General features: G+C 33.1%; 1 protein-coding gene across 2 annotated transcripts in view; it reads right to left on the reverse strand.

The window, feature by feature from the left end:
• LOC150100477 (protein Mo25-like) overlaps nt 1-19089 on the reverse strand; it is a 182163-nt gene extending 163074 nt beyond the window's left edge. Inside the window, exons 1-2 of one of the 2 annotated variants that reach the window (XM_090402309.1) lie at nt 18980-19089; nt 7960-8100 (exon numbers count right to left, since the gene is read on the reverse strand). In XM_090402309.1, coding sequence (XP_090258435.1) covers nt 7960-8061 — 102 coding nt within the window. In that variant the 5' untranslated portion in view covers nt 8062-8100; nt 18980-19089. Of the gene's footprint in view, nt 1-7928; nt 8101-18979 lie in introns of those variants that run through there. The other variant, XM_090402310.1, reaches the window with a different exon arrangement.
• Nucleotides 19090-19334: the final 245 nt, after the last annotated feature.

Consider the following 19334-nt stretch of genomic DNA (forward strand, 5'->3'; position numbering starts at 1 on the left):
GCATGGTAAAGACATTTTTAACATCTGACACAAAAATAAATTTTGAAAGCTTCTAAACATGTTTTATCTTGAGTTCAACTTTGGTGAGTTTAAGCAGGGGGTTTACTGTTTTACTTCTGTTTCTTTTCCTGATGATTGTCTTCTACCCCAGCACACACAAAAACACTAAAAATTATGAAAGTGTATGAATACAAATACTGTCATCTGCACTGTCATTTGCAGTGCAGATGACAGTATTAGGTGGCATGTGAATAACATACACAGTGTAAATAAAATTTTTATAATTCTAATTTTTTTACATAGCTTTTCAGGAAATTTTGTATATGTCAAGTTTATGAGAGTCAGGGACTGCCAGTGTGTACTCCAGATGATACTTTAATACAAAGGTTGAAACATCAGGTAATTAAACCTCTTACTTGTAGCAGTCTATAATTTTACTGTAACATCTGCTATGTATCTGCTTTCAAAACACCAGGAAGGACGTGTAAAAACTGTTTACTTAATAGCAATAATGGTAGATATACATGCCATTGTTGGTCTTAATATTTCATTAAGAACAATAATATTTCTCAGTAAAGATTTTTTTTTTTTAATAAGCTGTCCACAATTCATTTAAAATTTTGAGGTATGGACTACAATCTGATATGCAACAGTATTCAAGTAAGTATATCAAAGGGGACATTTTTGTTAAACATCAATTACTATAAGCCAAATCGTGGCATTTAAACACATGACTTTAGGTATACACATGTTTACTCTCTCTGTGGTAAGTAGAATTATGTCAAAATTACTCAAAGTGCTTGTGAAAATCTAAATATAAAGTACAATTTTTGGATTCCAATTCAATTTAAGAAACAGAAGGTAGGGTACTTAAACTACTTTTGGTCATGAAGTACATTTTTAGAATATCCTCTCATGTTCAGATGTTAACATTAGAGATTCCTTTTTGTGTAAAGTAAATTTCTCAAACACTAAGAACATTACATGCTACAATGCTCTTCCTAGCATATGTATGTTATTTCTATTTTCAAATAAGCAGTTTTTTAATGTATCATAATCTTTCTTGTGTCTGCTTTGAAATACAGCTAAAGCTGAGGCTATAAGCCAGTGTAATGTCTAATGTGTGTTTGTTATAATGCTCTTCTGGCTGGTTTGTCTGTTTTATTGGAGCTGAACCCAGGTCATTACAACTAGTACATCACTGATGCTGACTGAGCTATGAAGGCTTTTGTACCATAACCAGTTAATTCTTGCACATCAGGTGGGGTAATACACAGCACCCACATGACAGCAAACTACTGAAAAGTCAACTATCCACTATAACACACTATTCCTATAGTACTTATGAGTTCGCTATAGTGAGTAGAGCCACTATAATATTGATGTTTCAATTTCTTCATAGTGAAGAAACTGGTATCTTCAACAAAATATTTTTGACTAAGTACAAGGCAGCCAGTCCCTGACTTAAATATCAGAATCATGCAAATTATTCAGAAAAAAAATTCAAGTTATAAGAATTTTACTTACCACATATATGCTTACTCGCACACTAACTAACAGCAGTTACCAGCAAGGAAGACAACTATATGGTGCATGCAGGCACCTTCCTGATTATTGAACAGGGATGTGCTGTGTAGACATTTTCATGATTTTTAGTGTTTGTGTATGCTAGGGAGGGGGGGGGGGCAGAGTACAATCTTGACTAGAAAAACAGGAACAGAAGTAGAAAAAGTCAACTCGTGCAAATACACCAAAACTGATCTAGAGATGAAAATTAAAGTTATATAAAGAATAATTATTAAGTACTCATCTGATAATTATGTTTAAAAAAAATTTATACTAGGTACATAACATCCTGCAGAATTATAAATTTTGTAAGTTGATTTCTGTGTCACGGAATGCATTAAAAATGGATAGACCATAAGTTCCCCTTACTATGTGCACACTCACCACTTTTGAACATGATGCTTCCATAATGCGATACTTTTCATGATGAAAATTTCTGGATAATGAAGGTAAAGACATTTTTAATGTTTCAATGTCAACATGGAGGTAAATAAAACAATTGGAGGATGGATCTTAATGCCACATGGTCTTATAAAGTCCCAAGAGAAACATGAATTTTTAACCTATTATAAAGTTTTATGAAAAGAAGAAAGAAGCCACTGTTCAGTAATCTTTTGATAACTTCACACAAAAGGTTGAACAGCAAAATTAAATTTAAATAAAATCAAATCCTTGAGCCATTATTGTTCAATCTGTACATTAATAATATCAGGCAGGGTCCAACATCAGATGTGCAATTGTTTGCTGATCATGCAAAGATGGGGAGGACAATCAGGGATGCTACTGATATTCAGCACTTACAAAATGATTTGAATAGGCTGGAAATTTGGGCAAACAAAAATGGCTGTCAATTTAATGTTAGTAAGTGTAAAGTTATGCACTTTTGGCATGATGAGATTTCCAGTGGTATATCATATTTGCAGGGTTATGCTACAAGAAACTGAGTAGGCAAGGCATCTTGTTGGATAGGAGTTTGAAGTTTAAAGGTCACATAGCAAAAATTGCAAATAAAACGCAGAGGATAATTGTGATGTTGAAGCAAACCTCGACACGTAACGATAAGAAAGTCATTTTGCCTCTTGATAAGGTTTTGATAAGATCACACCTGGATCATTGTGCACAGATTTGGTCTGCCAGGTTCCAAAGGGGTAAAGAAGCTGTGGAAAGGGTGCAAAGAAGAGTAACTAAGATTATATCCGGATTATGAAATTTAGATTATGAGTACAGATTGCGAGTATGTGGTCAGCATACTCGCAATATTAATAGAAATATTAATAGAAATAATAGAAATATTAATAGAAGAAAGAGGGGTGTTATAGGATATTAGGATATCATCTGATGTAATTTTTTGTTATATGGAAGGTGGGGAGAGAACACAGGGGCATCCATGGAAGTTAAATTTGTTCACAGTCAAGAAAGAGGTAAGAACTAGGTTTTTTTCTCCCGGATAGCAGTGAGTGAGTGGAATAGTTTTCCTTTAGGGGTATTGAGTGCATCTAGTGTGAATGAATTTAAGGGAAGTATGAAAGCTGGTTTGGATGATTTATAGCCTCCCTCAATGAGTCCTTGACTCCCTGGAGGTCTCAGATAATAATAAAATATTTTTCAAAATATCATTTATGCTTTATTACTTTGCATTAATAATTACATACTTAAATCTAATTTGTGCATGCATTCTATGGATGAAACTAACAGAAATAACCTTTACAACATGTCAATGCACTACATGATGCAAACATGTAATCAATAGGGTGTGATTAATTGGCAAGGGGATTATATCCAACTTAAGTAAAATTTGAGTTATGTAAAGTTTGTGGAACATAACTCTTACATAACTTGGGGACTGTCTGTATTTGCAAAATTGCTTATATGTACTTTTTTTCCACAAAGATTGCTTTTGAAAATGTCACAAAAGTGGAGTTAAATGGAACCTGAAAAATTTTGGAATGAGTACTGATTCTAGCAAGCAACAAAGTGAAAGAAGAATGAAGTGGAGGGTTGCCACAAAACTATGACAACTATAATCAAATTTGAAAGATTTGGTTACACTTAGCATTTGAACACCTGGCTGAAACTAAATGAACTGTTAAAAACTTAGCAACTTACACCTGACCTACTGAAGATTGAAAAGAACTGTCAGGTTAGTCAGAAAATCAAAGTAATACATGCATGCTGCATTTACAAAAAGTTGGTAATGTTTATTGAATTATGGTACAATGAACTTGTGGTTGTCTTTGTACAGGATAAGAAATGACAATCAATTTCTTTGTTGGCTGACAAATGATTTAATCACTAATCTATAGTTGCAAATATCTCTCATGTTGAACATCAGAATATTTTCCAATGGCAAATGCAACAGGATGATACAATTACTCACAGTAAGAGAGGAGCAGCAAGTTAGTACATGCAAAATATACACCAACTTTGATATTTTTAAGTGGATGGAGTATTCTTCAATCTACCTGCAAAAAAATAATAATTGGCCTCTGGCTATCTTCCCATACACATAAAAAATGTATACTGGTCTGGTTTTAGTATATGGAATAAGTGAAAAACAAAACAGAAAGGCAATTTCTTTCATTTTTACATGGTAATTAATTAGCATTCATTGTGAAGAATTATGGAGACAAAATACTGTGTTAGTACACTTACTTTACTTGTAACTAAATCAATTGCTACTGGTTAGAGTTTTCTATAGTCATGTTATTTTTATGTTCTTTTTATAAATTGGAGACCAATGGTTGAACATTGTTCTATACTTCCCTTCTTCCTGTTTTTTTATTTGGAGATTGTTAAAGTTCGGCAGTCCTGTTTTTCTGTTATCCTTTTCATGAAGTTACATGGATTGTACATTGGACTTACAAATCCTTGGAACTTTTAAGCCATCATTCTTGTTGAGACTGGGCTAATGGATTAGCATCTCACAGGCTTCTTTAAATTTCTTTTTTACCAAGTATTGGCACGATGTAAGGACTGGGTGCCTTTCCGATCAGTTCTGTTGCATGTTTGAACTGCATGACCAGAAAGCTCTGATTTGTTAATTAAGGAATTTAACATGCCATTTGTGTTGTTCTTTTCCTGATGGGATTGCATGCCCTGTTTTCCTCTATATATGTTAAGTTATTACCAAAACTGACTAAGGTAATGCTACTGTCATTCTTAACCGAACAACTTGCCTAGAAAAAAAAATGAACCTAACAACCAGACACACCAATTAGTTAATTACAATCTAATAAACAGCATCAATAAGAAAACAACAGATAACTTAAGTTGGTCACCACATGGTTCAGAGAAACTATTAACATTGCAATGTCTGTGTCCCTAAACAAAACCAATGTGCCACTGCAGCCAAAAGTCGAAGAAACTGACAACTCTAATTACCTTAGCCAAGAAACAGGCATCAGCACTCAAGAATTTGATAGGTCTTTCCCCTCTTATACAAAAACATTTCATAAACAAAATTAAGAAAGTCACACTCAACAACAAAGATTTAATAGTCAGTCTGGACATAACTGCCCTTTTCACAAATGTCTCTACCACTGCCTCTTCCAGAACAAATTTCCACCAGATATCACATTCCCTTTGGCCCAGTTATTTTGTCTGACAAAATAACTTCTACTTACAAAAAAAAAAAAAAAAAGATATGCCCATGGGCTCTCCACACTCCAATAGCTAACATTCATACAGATGATTTTGAACAATAAGCTCTTGATTCAGCAACTCTGAAACCCAAATACTGCTCAGGTATGTTGGTGATATATTACCTATTTGGCCCCAATGGTTGCCAAAGTTTAAACACCTTGTAAGCCACCTGAACAACGAACAAAAACGTGTCCAAATCACCAGTGAAATCAAAACTAACAACACATTTGCTTTTCTGGATATACTTGTCACAAATATTACCTTAGGCTGTCTATCCTTCATTGTTTAACATAAACATAAATGCACATGTACATATAATCATCCAAAACAAAAACTAGGTGTCATTAGCAATGTCAAAAATAAAGCTTTAATAATTTGCTCTGATCAATGAAAAATGGCTCTGAAAAATGATTCAATTAACAAGCAAAATTTATAAAGAATGGCTACAAGAAAATAATCATCAGAATTCTTTCCAAGAATGCAACCAAAAGATTAAAAAAAAAAATTACAATAAGACCAATCACCATTAGTGAAATATCTAAGAAAATATCAGGTCATCCCGAAAGTAATGTTTTTTATACTGTACTTGTTCAAACGTGTCTCAGCTTGTCTAAACATGAATTTTTAAGGCTTTATTAGTAACACTAAGCTAAAGAATTTCATCTTGCAAAAACATCATGCATAAGTTATTGTTTAAATAACCTGTTACTACTATGGAAGTCATTGAAGAGCACATTAGGCACATCATGCCTTATGAGTTCAAAAAAAAAAAAGGCAACAAGACTGCTAACACTGTAAAAATGTGCAAGAAGTGTATGGCAATAATGTTTTGAATGTGCAAAAGTGCCAGCGATGGTTCCAAAAATTTTGACAAGGGAACTTCAGCTTAATTCCGTTATTGCAAGAAATGACAATGCAACTGTTGAAGATTTAGTGCAAAACTGTTAAAGATTTAGCAAAAGATCTTTCAATTCATCATCACTGACATTCCATCACCATTTCCAATAGCTTGGAATAGTGTCTAAGCTCAGCTCAGTGGGTTCCCCATGAACGGACAAACAACAATTGAAGAGAGCCTGTCAACATCTGCACTGCTCTTCATTCTTGAGAGGATTAATCTCCATTTTTGAGTTATGTTGTCAACTCATGATAAAAAGCGGATACTTTACAAGAACGTTAAGTTCATTCATGGGAACAGGCAAAACCTCAGTCAAAACAAGACCTTCACTCTCACAAGGTTTTGTTAAGCATTTGGTGGAATATGGCTGGTATTATACACATCGAACTCTTGCCACAAAACCAAACAATCACAGCTGAATACTGTGAACAACTTGATCGAATGAATAAAAAACTGAAGGAAAAGAAGTGTTCTCTGGTCAATTGAAAGGGCACTGTTTTTCCACCCATGATAACACACACCCTCATAGTACAAGAATCACCTGTACCAAGATTGAGGATCTCGGCTGGGAAAGCTTCCACATCCTCCGTATTCTCTACTCCTGATCTTGCACCTTCAGATTGCCACTTATTTCGAAGTTTGCAACATTTCATTAATGAAAAACAATACATTAGAGGCACTGAAATTGAGCCTATGCAATTTCTTTGCCTCCAAATCTCCTGAATTCTATAGAAATGGCATTATGAAGCTTTCACAACTTTGAAAGTGTTATTGATTCAAATGGAGAATATATACTTGATTAAATTAGCAAGTGATTTATCTTTTGTATACTTTCAAAACTTAGTGTTAAAAACAATGTTACTTTTGGAATGGCCTCATAGAGACCCACCTAGGTGTATACAAAATCTAATAACTTACGCAACATAGGGGAAACAGGACATACAAATCATAAGAAAAGAACACAAATGGCATATTAAATTCCTTAATTACAGGAAAAATTCAGAACTTTGTGATCATGCAGCTCAAACATACAACAAAACTGACTAGAAAAGGATCCAGTCCTTATACTGTGCTAAGACTTAGTACAAAAGAAAATGCAAAGAAGCCTGAAAGATATTAATACTTCTTCTCAATCTCAACAAGAATGATGGCTTAAAATTAAGCCATCATAATTAAAATTAAGGCCCATATGCAATTCATGTAACACCTAAGGAAAAAGGATAACAGAAAAACAGGACTGTAAAACCCTAATCTCCTAACACAAAAAAATGAGGAAGAGTGGAAATATACATTAATATTTAACCAGTCATCCTTGGATAAACAGATCTTAAAAATAACAAGACTATAAAGAACCAAACTCTAATCAGTAGCAATTGATGTAGTCACATTTATGTATTTAATTTACTTAGTGTGTATTCTTAATGATGATCTTGATATATAGACAAAAATGTTGAGTTATTTTATATTAATTTGAAGTAAGTGCTCTAACATGAAAGTTCTTCTCAACAATTCTGCAGAATGAAAACATAAAAACTAACATGCCTGAATTTTAAGAGAATTTTTTTTTATCAGAAACCTGATAGTTAAACACTGCATTACTACTAATTCTAATAGGGATGTAGTGACAGTTTGCACACATAAATGAATGTGTGAACAACGGTCTAAATGCGGCATGCCAATCATCCACTATAAAATGAACTTGGGAAAGGATGAAAGAGAGGAGGGGGAGAGAAAGGGAGGGGGAAGGATGAAGAAAGAGGAGAAAACATGCAAAATTTAACAGATGCATGCCAGCTAAAGACAGGTAATGAAGCCCACCCACCACCATCTGTGATGTGTAGAGAATGTGGTACCTTCTCAGCTTTCTTGTCTCCTCGCTCTAGTACCACTAAAGCATCCCGCAGAGACTTCACCAACTCACTTGGACTCTTCTGAGATTTGCCAAAAAGAGGCATATTCAGGGATAAGTCAAACTTGCAGATCAATACGAAAAGCTGAAAAGAAATTAAAAAAAAATGCAATATGCATACATAAAAACCATTATTTTTATTTTCTTTAATGAGGAAACTTATTTTAAAGAAAGCCAAAAAAAAAAAAAAAAAAAAAAACCTACAAGGAATTTTTAGTATGAGTCAACTTTCGTATGAAATAAAACCATGTCATAAAAAGGGCACCAGAATCTTATAATTTCAATAATAAATAACTTATAATGGTAGTAACTTCAAATGCAAGAAGTATGCTATTTTAAAAAAATGTTTATATGGTTTTTAAAAAAATTTAAATATATCAAATTTAATCAAAATCATCAACTTTGCAGTATGTACAAGAAATAACAAATAATTCCATAACAGTATATCATCAAGCAATGACAAATTTAAGCAAGATCTTTAAAGATATTAGCCTCACAACAAAAATCAGAATCGTGAAGGCAATGGGTATTACTCTGTGGTACTGTATGGATGTGAAAGTTTGACCTTGAGAAAGAGTAAAAGAAGGAAGAATAGATGTATTTGAATTATTGGTTTGGAGACTCTTACTAAGAATACCATGGACTGCAAAGCAAACCAATAAATCAGTGATAGACAGAATAAAGCCAGATTGCTCCCTTGAAGCTATGATCATCAAGCAAAAATTGTCATACTTCGGACATATTATGCAAGTAAATGACAGTCGAGAAGATGATGATGCTTGCTAAAGTTGATGGAAGCAGGAGAAGAGGAAGACCAAGAATTACATGGGTGGATGGAGTTAAAGAAGCAACTGTAATGTACTTGGAAATCCTGAAAGATATGGCCAGGGAGAGATCTGAATGGAGAATGTATGTTCATAGAATCACCAGGAGTCGAAAATGACTCAATGGAACATAACAATATATCATCAGCCATTTTCAATCTGCTACTGGATGAAAACCATTCCCGGATGATAGCAAGATGGCCTGTCCAAGGTTTTTCTTCCCCATGTCACTGCAGGAGTGACATGATGGCATATACATCATTACATTTGCATTATTATTAATTCCTATCAAGTTTCCTCCAAATTACTTTCTACTAGTCAGACCTCAAACACTATTCAAATCTTTTAAGGAACTTGCTGCATCAATCCACCTAAAACTTGACCATCTTCTAAAATTTTTTCTTGGATTCTTAATATCAAAGATCTGATTTGCTACCTTTTCCTCCTCCATTCTATTTAAGTGACCATACCACTTATATAAAGTGATCTGTTCACTTATATAAAGGATCATGTCAGAGGCTTAATGGAGTAAAACAGTACTGAGAAAGGATTATCATCATCAAATTCCTGACATGTACCCTCAAGGGGTGTACAGGATATTATGATAGTACTACATGAGGAACTTACTATCAACAATTTTCTTCCAAATCAATCTGTTACCTGTCAAGATTCCAACATTATCAGTTCTTATATTTGTCTTCTAAGGCACTGTTTACTGTATCAATCCACCTATATCTTGGTCATCCTCTGGGTCTTTTTCCTGCCAACCTGGCAGAGAACACTTGTTTTGCTAATCTTTCCTCTCCCATTCTATTTAAGTGACCATACCATCTGAGATAAGCTCTGCTAACGCATTCCTGGATGCTGACAATGTCAAGTTCATTCCTAATATCCTTATTTTTAATATGATATTGCCACTGATGCCATCTGTTCACATCTCTAATCTCTCTCAGGACTCTCATATCTGTGGTCTCTAGTCGTTGATCAAGTGTTTTATTTCTAACCCAGCTGTCAGATCCATAAACTAAATTTGGTTAGAACACTGTCTTGTATATAGCTAATTTAGTGTTTTGACTAATTTCTCTCTTATTCCATATAAATTTTTCAGTTAACTTCCTACCATATCGGCTTTGTTGATTCTGTTGTCTATTTCCATGTTTAATTTACCATATTCACTAAAAATTGTACCTAAGTAGCTGAAATGTTTTACTTGTTACACAGGTTCTCCATTCATAATGCAGTTGATATTTTCAATGTTTCTGCTTATTTTCATTGTCTTTGTCTTGTTATTGCTGATTTTCATACCAAATTTATTACAACAGGTATTCAAACTAGTCAGGGAATCTTGCAGAATTGTACTGGATTTATTTAAAAGTAGAACATCGCCTGCATAAAGTAAAGAGCTGAGATTAACATCTCCAATTTTCAGGTTTAATACCACTTTCCTTCATAATGAAATCCATACAGATAATGAATAACAGAGGAATAATGCACATCCTTGTCTGACACCAGATTTAACATCAAACCATCTTCATGTACTTCCTTCAATTCTAACTGCTGACTTACAACTCAAATAAAGATTAAGTACTGCTTGATATAATGGCCCACTGACACCATATAACTGCAGCATTTTGAATAGCTTTTCTCTTGGCACCTTGTCATATGCCTTTTGCAGGTCTGCAAAACTTAAATACAGATCTTTGTTATATTCCCATGATTTCTCAACTATTTATCAAAGTGAAAATCCTGACAGCTTCCATTTTGACCTAAATCCAGCTTGTTCTTCACCCACCTTCCCTTCCACAATCCTTCTCAACCATTTCTTAAGTATGCTTGCATAAATCTTACCAGGAACACTTGGCATGAAAATACCTCTGCAATTCTCACATTCCGTTTTATTTCCCTTTTTGTATATGGGTACTATGAGAGCTCTACTAAGATTATTATCTGGAATTCATCCCTCTGTCTAGGCCTTCTGAACTATGCAATGCAACCACTGCAAAACTTTTATACTTCCATACTTGAGCATTTCTGGTCAAATATCATTTACTCCTGATGCCTTTCCACATTTCAGACTTTTGATGGCTTTTTCTACTTCAAGTATGGATATATATTCCTAATTGCATGCCTGTTGAGTATTTCTTTACCATTGTACTGTTACTGATTGTTTCATTCAGCAATTTTTTAAAGTAATTATTCCATACATCAAGGACATCTTTTTCTCCAGTTTTCATGTGATCTTTATCATCTCTAATTCCTTTTACAGCACTCTTTCCTCCATTTCTGAACTTTCTCTGTATTCTCTAAGAGCCCAAGCTGACTTATCACCAGGAACATTTGGTATACTTTTTTCTTTTCCTTCACTGCCTTTAACTTCCTATGTCCACCATGGAGTTTTGATTTTTCTATCTTTGCAGACAACCTCACAATATGCCTCTCTGGCTGAATCAATGTTTTCTTAAGAGCTTACCACTGAATCTCCAAGGTCCTGTTCTCAAACTGATTCATTTTTTCTTGAATGATATTTGTGTATTTTAGTCTACAGTTCACATCTGAAAGCTGCTCAACTTTTATCCATCTTAAAAGTTTCTTACACGTTCTTCTTTTCGATATGAAATTCATTTTATCCTGCTCAAAACTAAATGATGATCGCTTCCAATTTCTAATCCTTTGTACACTGTAGTGTCCTGCACTAGTAATAATAAAACATCATTATCAACAATAAAATAGTCAATGAGTCTTTTCTTATTCCTTGCCTCTTCTCCTGATGTAAATTTATGCACATTTTTATGTTGGAACATTGTGTTAGTAATATCATTCCATATCCTGAGCAGAAATTTGTATTTCCAACAGGCATTTGCAATTATTATTAGCTTTGCTCTTTTCTCCAAATTTTCCCAAAATAATCTAAAATCATTAAGTTTTAATCATTGTCTATATCTATATGATATGCTTGTTTTATTAAAATTAAAAATAATAACATACATAATAAATTCTTCTGCAGTTTTCTGTTTCAGATTGGTAAATGAAAGGTCTTGAGTTTCAAGCTGTTTTACCTGGGAGCCAAGACAAGAAAGATTTGAAAGTTTACTGGAAATTAGGACAGAAACCCTAATGCAGATTTTTTTTTTTATCTATAAAAAAGAAGATCCAAGTTGCATATTCTAATTAAAAGTAAGTCTTTAAGTTACTAGTGTAATATATGTTTACCAACCTTCTGTGGATGGGTTCTCCATAAAAATAAAAAATAAAATAAAAATTATTTATTTTTTTTAGTCATGTTTGGTTTCCAGAGCAGGAAATACTACTATAGAGACAAAATGTGAACTTCTTCAAGCTTCTGAAGCTTGAAAAATAAATTCATATTTGGAAGACATTAATGTTTGTGAATATCGTCTTCTAAAGACATTCACAAATATCCACACCCACAGAAGTATTATATTGGAGAAAAGTACATTATCCACCCTTATTCTTAAAATGCCTAAGCTGGCATTGTGAGACTTCAAAATGAAGCTATTCAGTAACTATCATTCCAAGAACCCATGGATATTGAAGACTTGACTCCCAGTGATTTTTAATAGTAATCAAAGGGCATGGATGACTCATGAAATTTTTTAAGATTGGTTTTAGGCCAGCAGAAGAGCAATATTTTCCAACTAAGAACTTGGTGATAAAATCTATTTGTCAATAACATATTAACTCAGAGCTGACACACTGAGGATTGAAATGAAAATTTTGTCCTCAAAAGCCACATCACTGATTTAACTAGTGGATCAACATCATAACAAACTTCAAAATGAAGTATAAAATGAATTTTGAGGACAAAAATGAAAATTTTGTCCTCAAAAGCCACATCACTGATTTAACTAGTGGATCAACATCATAACCAACTTCAAAATTAATACACAAATATTTTTATACACAAATTAATGCAAACATGCTTTGTGGCAGCCAGTGGAAAAGATAAGTCAACATTAACAGACTTCTGAAAGAGTCATAACTTCATGATGCTATAGATCAAGGATGGACGACCTTTTTAAGCATGCTTGACAAAATCGCTAAATCTTTGATGCAAAATTTTAGGGAACATATTATTATTTGGTGTCTTTTAAGTATTGAAAGAAAATTGGGAGAACCATTTCAAATAAACAAAAATCACACTAGTGGTAAAATCAAAGAATATTGTGTGAGTCATTATTGTGAGTCATGTAAAATTGAATGAATGTAAAAATTAATGATGGAATTTTTACTTAAAGGTCATTCTACCCTGTTGATAGCGTGGATATTTTTTATTTGCCTTTAAGTGTAATTCAAGCTGCCATATACTACCACACAATTTAAAGATGCAATTTTTAACATCAGCAAAAGAGTAAACAATAATTCTGAATTTTTTTTTTATTTTTTATTTTTATAAAGATCAATCAGAAAAGTTTTTCAAGTTTTTCCAATATATTACAGTTAACAATCTCATAATCATTTTACTTTACTAAAGCACAATAAAAGAAAATTAAATTAAAGTTATTCTTTTATTAATTCTTAATCCCTTACATAAAAATTACAGATAACATAAAATGTTATTTTACCTACATAATATGTTAAACAGAAGTTAATCTTCACCATTTTTTAGCAGAAAACATTAAATCAAAACTACAGAAAGAAAATAGTGGATGTTTTTTTTTATTTATTTAGCATCAATAAGACTTCTGCTGCTGCATCACTGATGACAGATAATTTATATCAGGTTTATATTTTGTAACCTTTAGAGATATGCATGCACTACTAGTTTCATCAGTAAGGTTACTCCTATTACGAGACTGAACAAATTCCATCACTGAGAACAATGGTTCACAAGCATATGAAGATGCAATAATGGATAGTAATTCTATTGCAAGGGTTCTTAAACATATGAAAGTTTCTGGAATATTATAAGTCCTTAGTACCTCGTTTTCCACATTTCTCTCTGTTACTCCCATCTCTAATCACTCTTTTATAATATTTTTCAAGCCAAAACTAAGGTCAACAAATATCTGCCTCCAAATCGAGCTACTTTGAAAATCAACCAACTGCATTTCAAAATCATCCATATTTATCCATGAAAACATCTGTAAGTTTTAATTCATCCAGTTTTATAGTGTCTGGAAGCTTAATTTATTTTTTCAGTCTCTTCTAATTCTCTGAACTTAACAAATCTTAAAGAGAACTGCTCAACAGTTGAGACAATAACGTTTAAAAATAGGTTTTGAAGACATTGGCAGTCTGTTTTGTCATCCCTTTGGAGATCATTGATGTATTTTAGATTTAGAAAAGACCTAAATCTCTCACTGTCTACATCACTCTTAAAAACTCCTAGTTTCATTTCAAATGCTTTTACGTCATCAAACATAACATCAAGAGTCTTACCAGAGCCATGTAGTTTAAGGTTCAAGTCATTTAAATGTTCACAAAAATCTGCAAAAAAGCATCAGATTATAAACACAAGCGATGTCATACATTTCTTTATAGGACATTTGTTGATTAGCCAAAAAGAGAATTATCTCATCCAGGCATTCAACAAATTGTTTCAGAACAAGACCTCGACTAAGCCAATAAAAATTGTTGCATATTATTAGTCCTTTGTATACCGAATCCACTTCATTCAATGAAATTGTCTTTTATTCAAATCTTCTCATGCAGAAATGTAATTAACAACCTTGGTTACTATTTGCATCACTTCTTATAGTTCCTTTAGGCTAGCTTTTACACATAAAGTCTCCTTATGTATGATGCAATGAAAACTTATCAGTGAATGACCAACATGTTTTGTAAACAGATTTACAAATCCTGCTTCCTTACGAAAACTTTGCCGAAAAGATAATTCGTTCATAACTGCTTTACATATTTCAACCTAGTGGTACACTCAGGTAGCATTACAAGATTCATCATCTCTTCGCATACTTTGTCAACCCTACAAAATTGAGCAAAGATTGCTAGTCTAGCTGATGATGTAATGTCTATGCTCTCATCGACACAAATAGAAAAGAACTTACATAAAGCCAAATCTTTTGTTAATTGTTCTGCTATATTCCTTTCCAACTTAAGTATCCTATCCTGAGATATTTTTCTACTCACTCACAGGCAAATCTTTAATGCACTGAATAATTGTTACTTTTTCTGAAAGATTGTCAAAAAGGAAAGGAGCACATTCTAGTCATGCTTCTTTAATATACTCCCCATCACTGAGTGGTTTTCCATGTTGGGCAATAACTTTTAAAACCTCAAAACTAGCAGCAACTAAGTTAGAACTAGGCCTACCTGAAATAAATTTCATCAAAGATCAGATATATATATTTTTTTTTTTTCTTGCTCAGTTCACGAGAAATTAATCCTCTTTGTTCTTGTTCACTTTTATTGCTTAAGTTATTATGAACAGTTTCAAATGTTTCTTTACAGAAGAAGTCCTACAAACAACAATTCGGAACAAAAAACGATAATGCTTTATTATCTTTCTTAATCATACAACAGTTTTCAGTCCAGTATTCTTTAAATTCTCTAATAACCTGATTTATTGCTGTTTATTTGCTGGTGGTTGTGACATTCTGTACAATCTATAAAGGGCACAAAGCAAATAAAATGATAATGGTGTGTGTGTGTGTATAAGGGGGACCAGAAAGTAATCAATTATTTTTAATAGGTAATTTTTAGTAGATTGTTTTTTCTTAAATAACACATACATTATTAAATTTGATTTTTATTTAAATATTAGCATTACTTTTCTATATAAAAAATCTGTTTTTTTTTTAATTTTAGATTGTTTTTTTAATATGGCGGACTTTAAAGTTGAAGAGTACCATTTACGTCATTCTATGCTGTTTTTGTTTCACCAAGGAAAGAATGCTACCGATGCTACCAAAATCATTTGCTCAACTTATGGAGATGTACTGAAGGTTAACAAATGTCAGAGATGGTTTAGGAGATTTGCAGAAAAAAATTTTGATTTCTCTGATCGTCCTCGATCTGGAAGACCTCTTACTCTAGAAGACGATGCTCTTAAGACTCTCGTTGAATCATATCCAAAACAGACCATACAAGAATTAGCAGAGAAACTTAATTCATCATGGTCAACTGTCCAAGAGCACTTACATAAGAGTGGCAAGGTTCTTAAACAGGGTGTATGGGTACTGCATGAACTGTCAGAAAACAATAAAGCACAGAGATGGGCAATTTGCAATTCATTGTTTACCAGACAACAAAATGATCCCTTTTTCAAACGAGTTGTAACTGGTGACGAAAAATGGGTGCTGTATAAGAATAATAAACGCAAAAAACAGTGGCTTTCTCCAAATCAAACTCCAATTCCAACACCTAAAGATGGACTTCATCCACAAAAGGTTCCTTTGTGTGTTTGGTGGGATATTCATGGAATTATTCATTGCGAATAATGTATGTCAACTTACATACTTATATTAAAGCAAGAATGGAATAAATCCACTCTTCATTATGATGCTGCAAAACTGATATTATGAATGTCAAATCAGACAACCTCTTCCTAATCCTCAAAAAAAGGCAGAGTCCTAAGTGAAACAGCTGTATAAATCAACCAACCTTTACCAGCAAAGTTTGGTCGATTGGTAGAGCCTCTGCTACTAATAGCTTACGAAAAAAGTTAAGCAAGTTTGAGGGAAGTTAGTAGTTAGAAGGATTTCAATCGTTCGATGCTGTTGGCACACTCTTCCTCGAGGAGTCTTTGGACTCCATGGAGTTTTCACATAATAATAATAACAATGAATAATTTGAATGTTTCATTTATCTCACTAGAACTAGATAAAATATTCAAAACATTTGTCTTTCTTTATAAAATAAAAAATAAATGATTAATCTCTAAAGCAGCCTTTCTCGAAGTAGCTGCCAGAGAATATTAGTAAATAATGTTTTCTTTTTAAATCTTAGTTTGTAAATTTACTGATATAGTTTAGAATGATATATTAAACTACTAATAATTTAAAAAAAAAAAACCCTCTACATCATTTATTTCATTTCAATATAATGTGCATGTTTTTCCATACACAACATATCTCCAGCTTGTCTGTAAGGATATGTGCGTTGCATTATGGGATACTAAGGCAATTGATGTGAAATCATTAGTCTCTAAATACGAATTGCGATCTATTTAAAAAATATATATATATATATATATATATATATATATATATATCCAAACATAATTCCTTGAACTTGAACTTAAAGACACAATTAAATGCTTTACAAGTGTTTTCCCTTTTGGTATAATTCACAATATATCCCATTCCTATCCTAATTTTCCACTGAAAAATATTAAGTGGGTACAATTATGCCAACTACTTCAATTATGCATTTAGGAACAGAATTATTATAATTTCAGAGGAGAGTAACTAAGATGTGTGCAATGCTCCATAGAAGAGACTGAAGATTTGTGGGTTACTGAAGCTGGTTGATCAGCAGATAAGGAGGGATATGATAAAAACATATAAGTTGCTTTGGGTGAGGAAGGTTATAGGACTGATGTGGATGAACTATTCCAATGTGAGGAAAACTAGAATTTATCCATAGAAATTGAGTAAGAGTGGTTAGTGGGGGAGTGAAGACTGGATTTTTTGCTTGGAGAGTGGAGAGATTGCCAGAGTGTGCACTTTGTCTGTTGATGATTTCAAGGTAAAATATGACATATTGTACAGGTATTCATGATTGTTATTATTTTTATTATATATTATTTCCCTGACTTCGATGGAGTCATAAGCCTCATTAATTTTTTTTTTTTTTTTTAAGTAGCCCTCCCGTGATGTGTCTACAGACTCCATGGAGGTGTCTGTATAATAATAATAATAATAATGCTTATCTAAATCCATAACAAAAATCTATAATAATAATAATGCTATAACATTATTCAGAAGCTGGGTGAAAATTATCTAGAAATACCAGTAATTTTAATCACATGCAATGAACATAATCACAGACCCTCACGACTGTGCTTTGTTTGGAAGGGACAATGGCAATTATTTTATTATTACAGAAAGACATCCTGCAGAGTTGGAAAAATGTACATTAAACAGAAAATGATGATAAACTGTATTTTCTTAGGAAAACCAATTAGAAGATGAAGTAAAATGAGAATGGATGAACCATCATAACTAATGCACAGATTAAGCAGTATGTAGACAAAAACCCTAAATTTGTCTCCACAGTGCAACTAGAAGGGTGTCATACCATGTCCCATTTTCAGTGGAAAAGATCCAAGTTCAAATCTTGTCAGGATACATTTATCTTGATCTTTACATTGGTATTCTCAAATGAAGATGGATTAACAAGTCTCACAATGGGTGCGAGGTTTTACATCATGGAAAGTGGATAAGTCTATTGAGAATAGACACGATTAATAGAGAAAACACCTTTGTAAATATTACATTTCACAGGTATAGGGAATGGGTGAATCAGTGGGTCAACTGGTTATGGTTTTGCTGGGAGGTGATGGGTAATAATAATGAATATCATAAAAACAGTTAAGTTTTTGCACATATAGAGGCCAACCTGTGTAATCTCTACTACACAATTATCATTCCTGAAATTTCCGATTACGGCAAAAACAATGTTTAAACTATAACAGCTATTTCAGCTTTTTTTAAGTGCATAACATTTATATACAGTACTTGCTTCCTAATGAGTTTAAAAGAAATTATTGTATTAACGATTAATAGTAGTAAATGGTAGTATTAATCAATGTATATATCTTTTCCTAATGAGAATTAGAGAAGAGACCAAGTTTCTCTTCAATTATAAATAAAGCATATGAAACAGCGGTATGGAATGCATTATCATGATTATTATTGCATGGGTACCTCCATGGAGTCCTAAGAAAGGGAGATCATATCCACTTATGCTTCTTTGTGGAGACGAGCGCGCACGCACAAACACACAAACAGAGGAGACCTCCACTTACCATAGTTTAATTTCTATGGAACACATTAATAATTATCTTTCGGCGCGCAGGCATAAACACACAGATATACACTTGGAACCCTTATGCTTATTCATTCACAGGAAATGCAGTCATTTTCAAAATAACTCAAAACTGATTTCAGAGATCGGGAATGCTAATTAGTAATATACCAGCTTCTATAGACAACTTACTATTTCCAAAAGTGATTTCGTTTTCCAAAATGAATACCTTTGGATCAGTTGAAAGAGAACAGTCCATTGCAAAGCATAATATCATCCAGCATTTTCGTTTCGTACACTGCAGCTAAACGCCCTCTACTATTGGAGATAGGATTATATTATCAACATAATATTATCAACATAATAATGGTTGTTGAAAAATACCTTGACGAGCAGAGACAAGCAAGTTATTGTACCTCTGTACCGAGCCTTGATAAGACCTCATCTCGACTACTGTACCCAGATTTGGTCACCTCGGTTCCTTCTTGATGGGGAGGAGGTGGAGAGGATCCAGAGGCGAGTGACTAAGATGAGAACAGGTCTATGG

The sequence above is a fragment of the Typopeltis vanoorti genome, chromosome 13, assembly GCF_054136105.1.
Source record: "Typopeltis vanoorti isolate ZY-2024b chromosome 13, IOZ_Tvanoo_1.0, whole genome shotgun sequence".
Classification (NCBI taxonomy): Eukaryota; Metazoa; Arthropoda; class Arachnida; order Uropygi; family Thelyphonidae; genus Typopeltis; species Typopeltis vanoorti.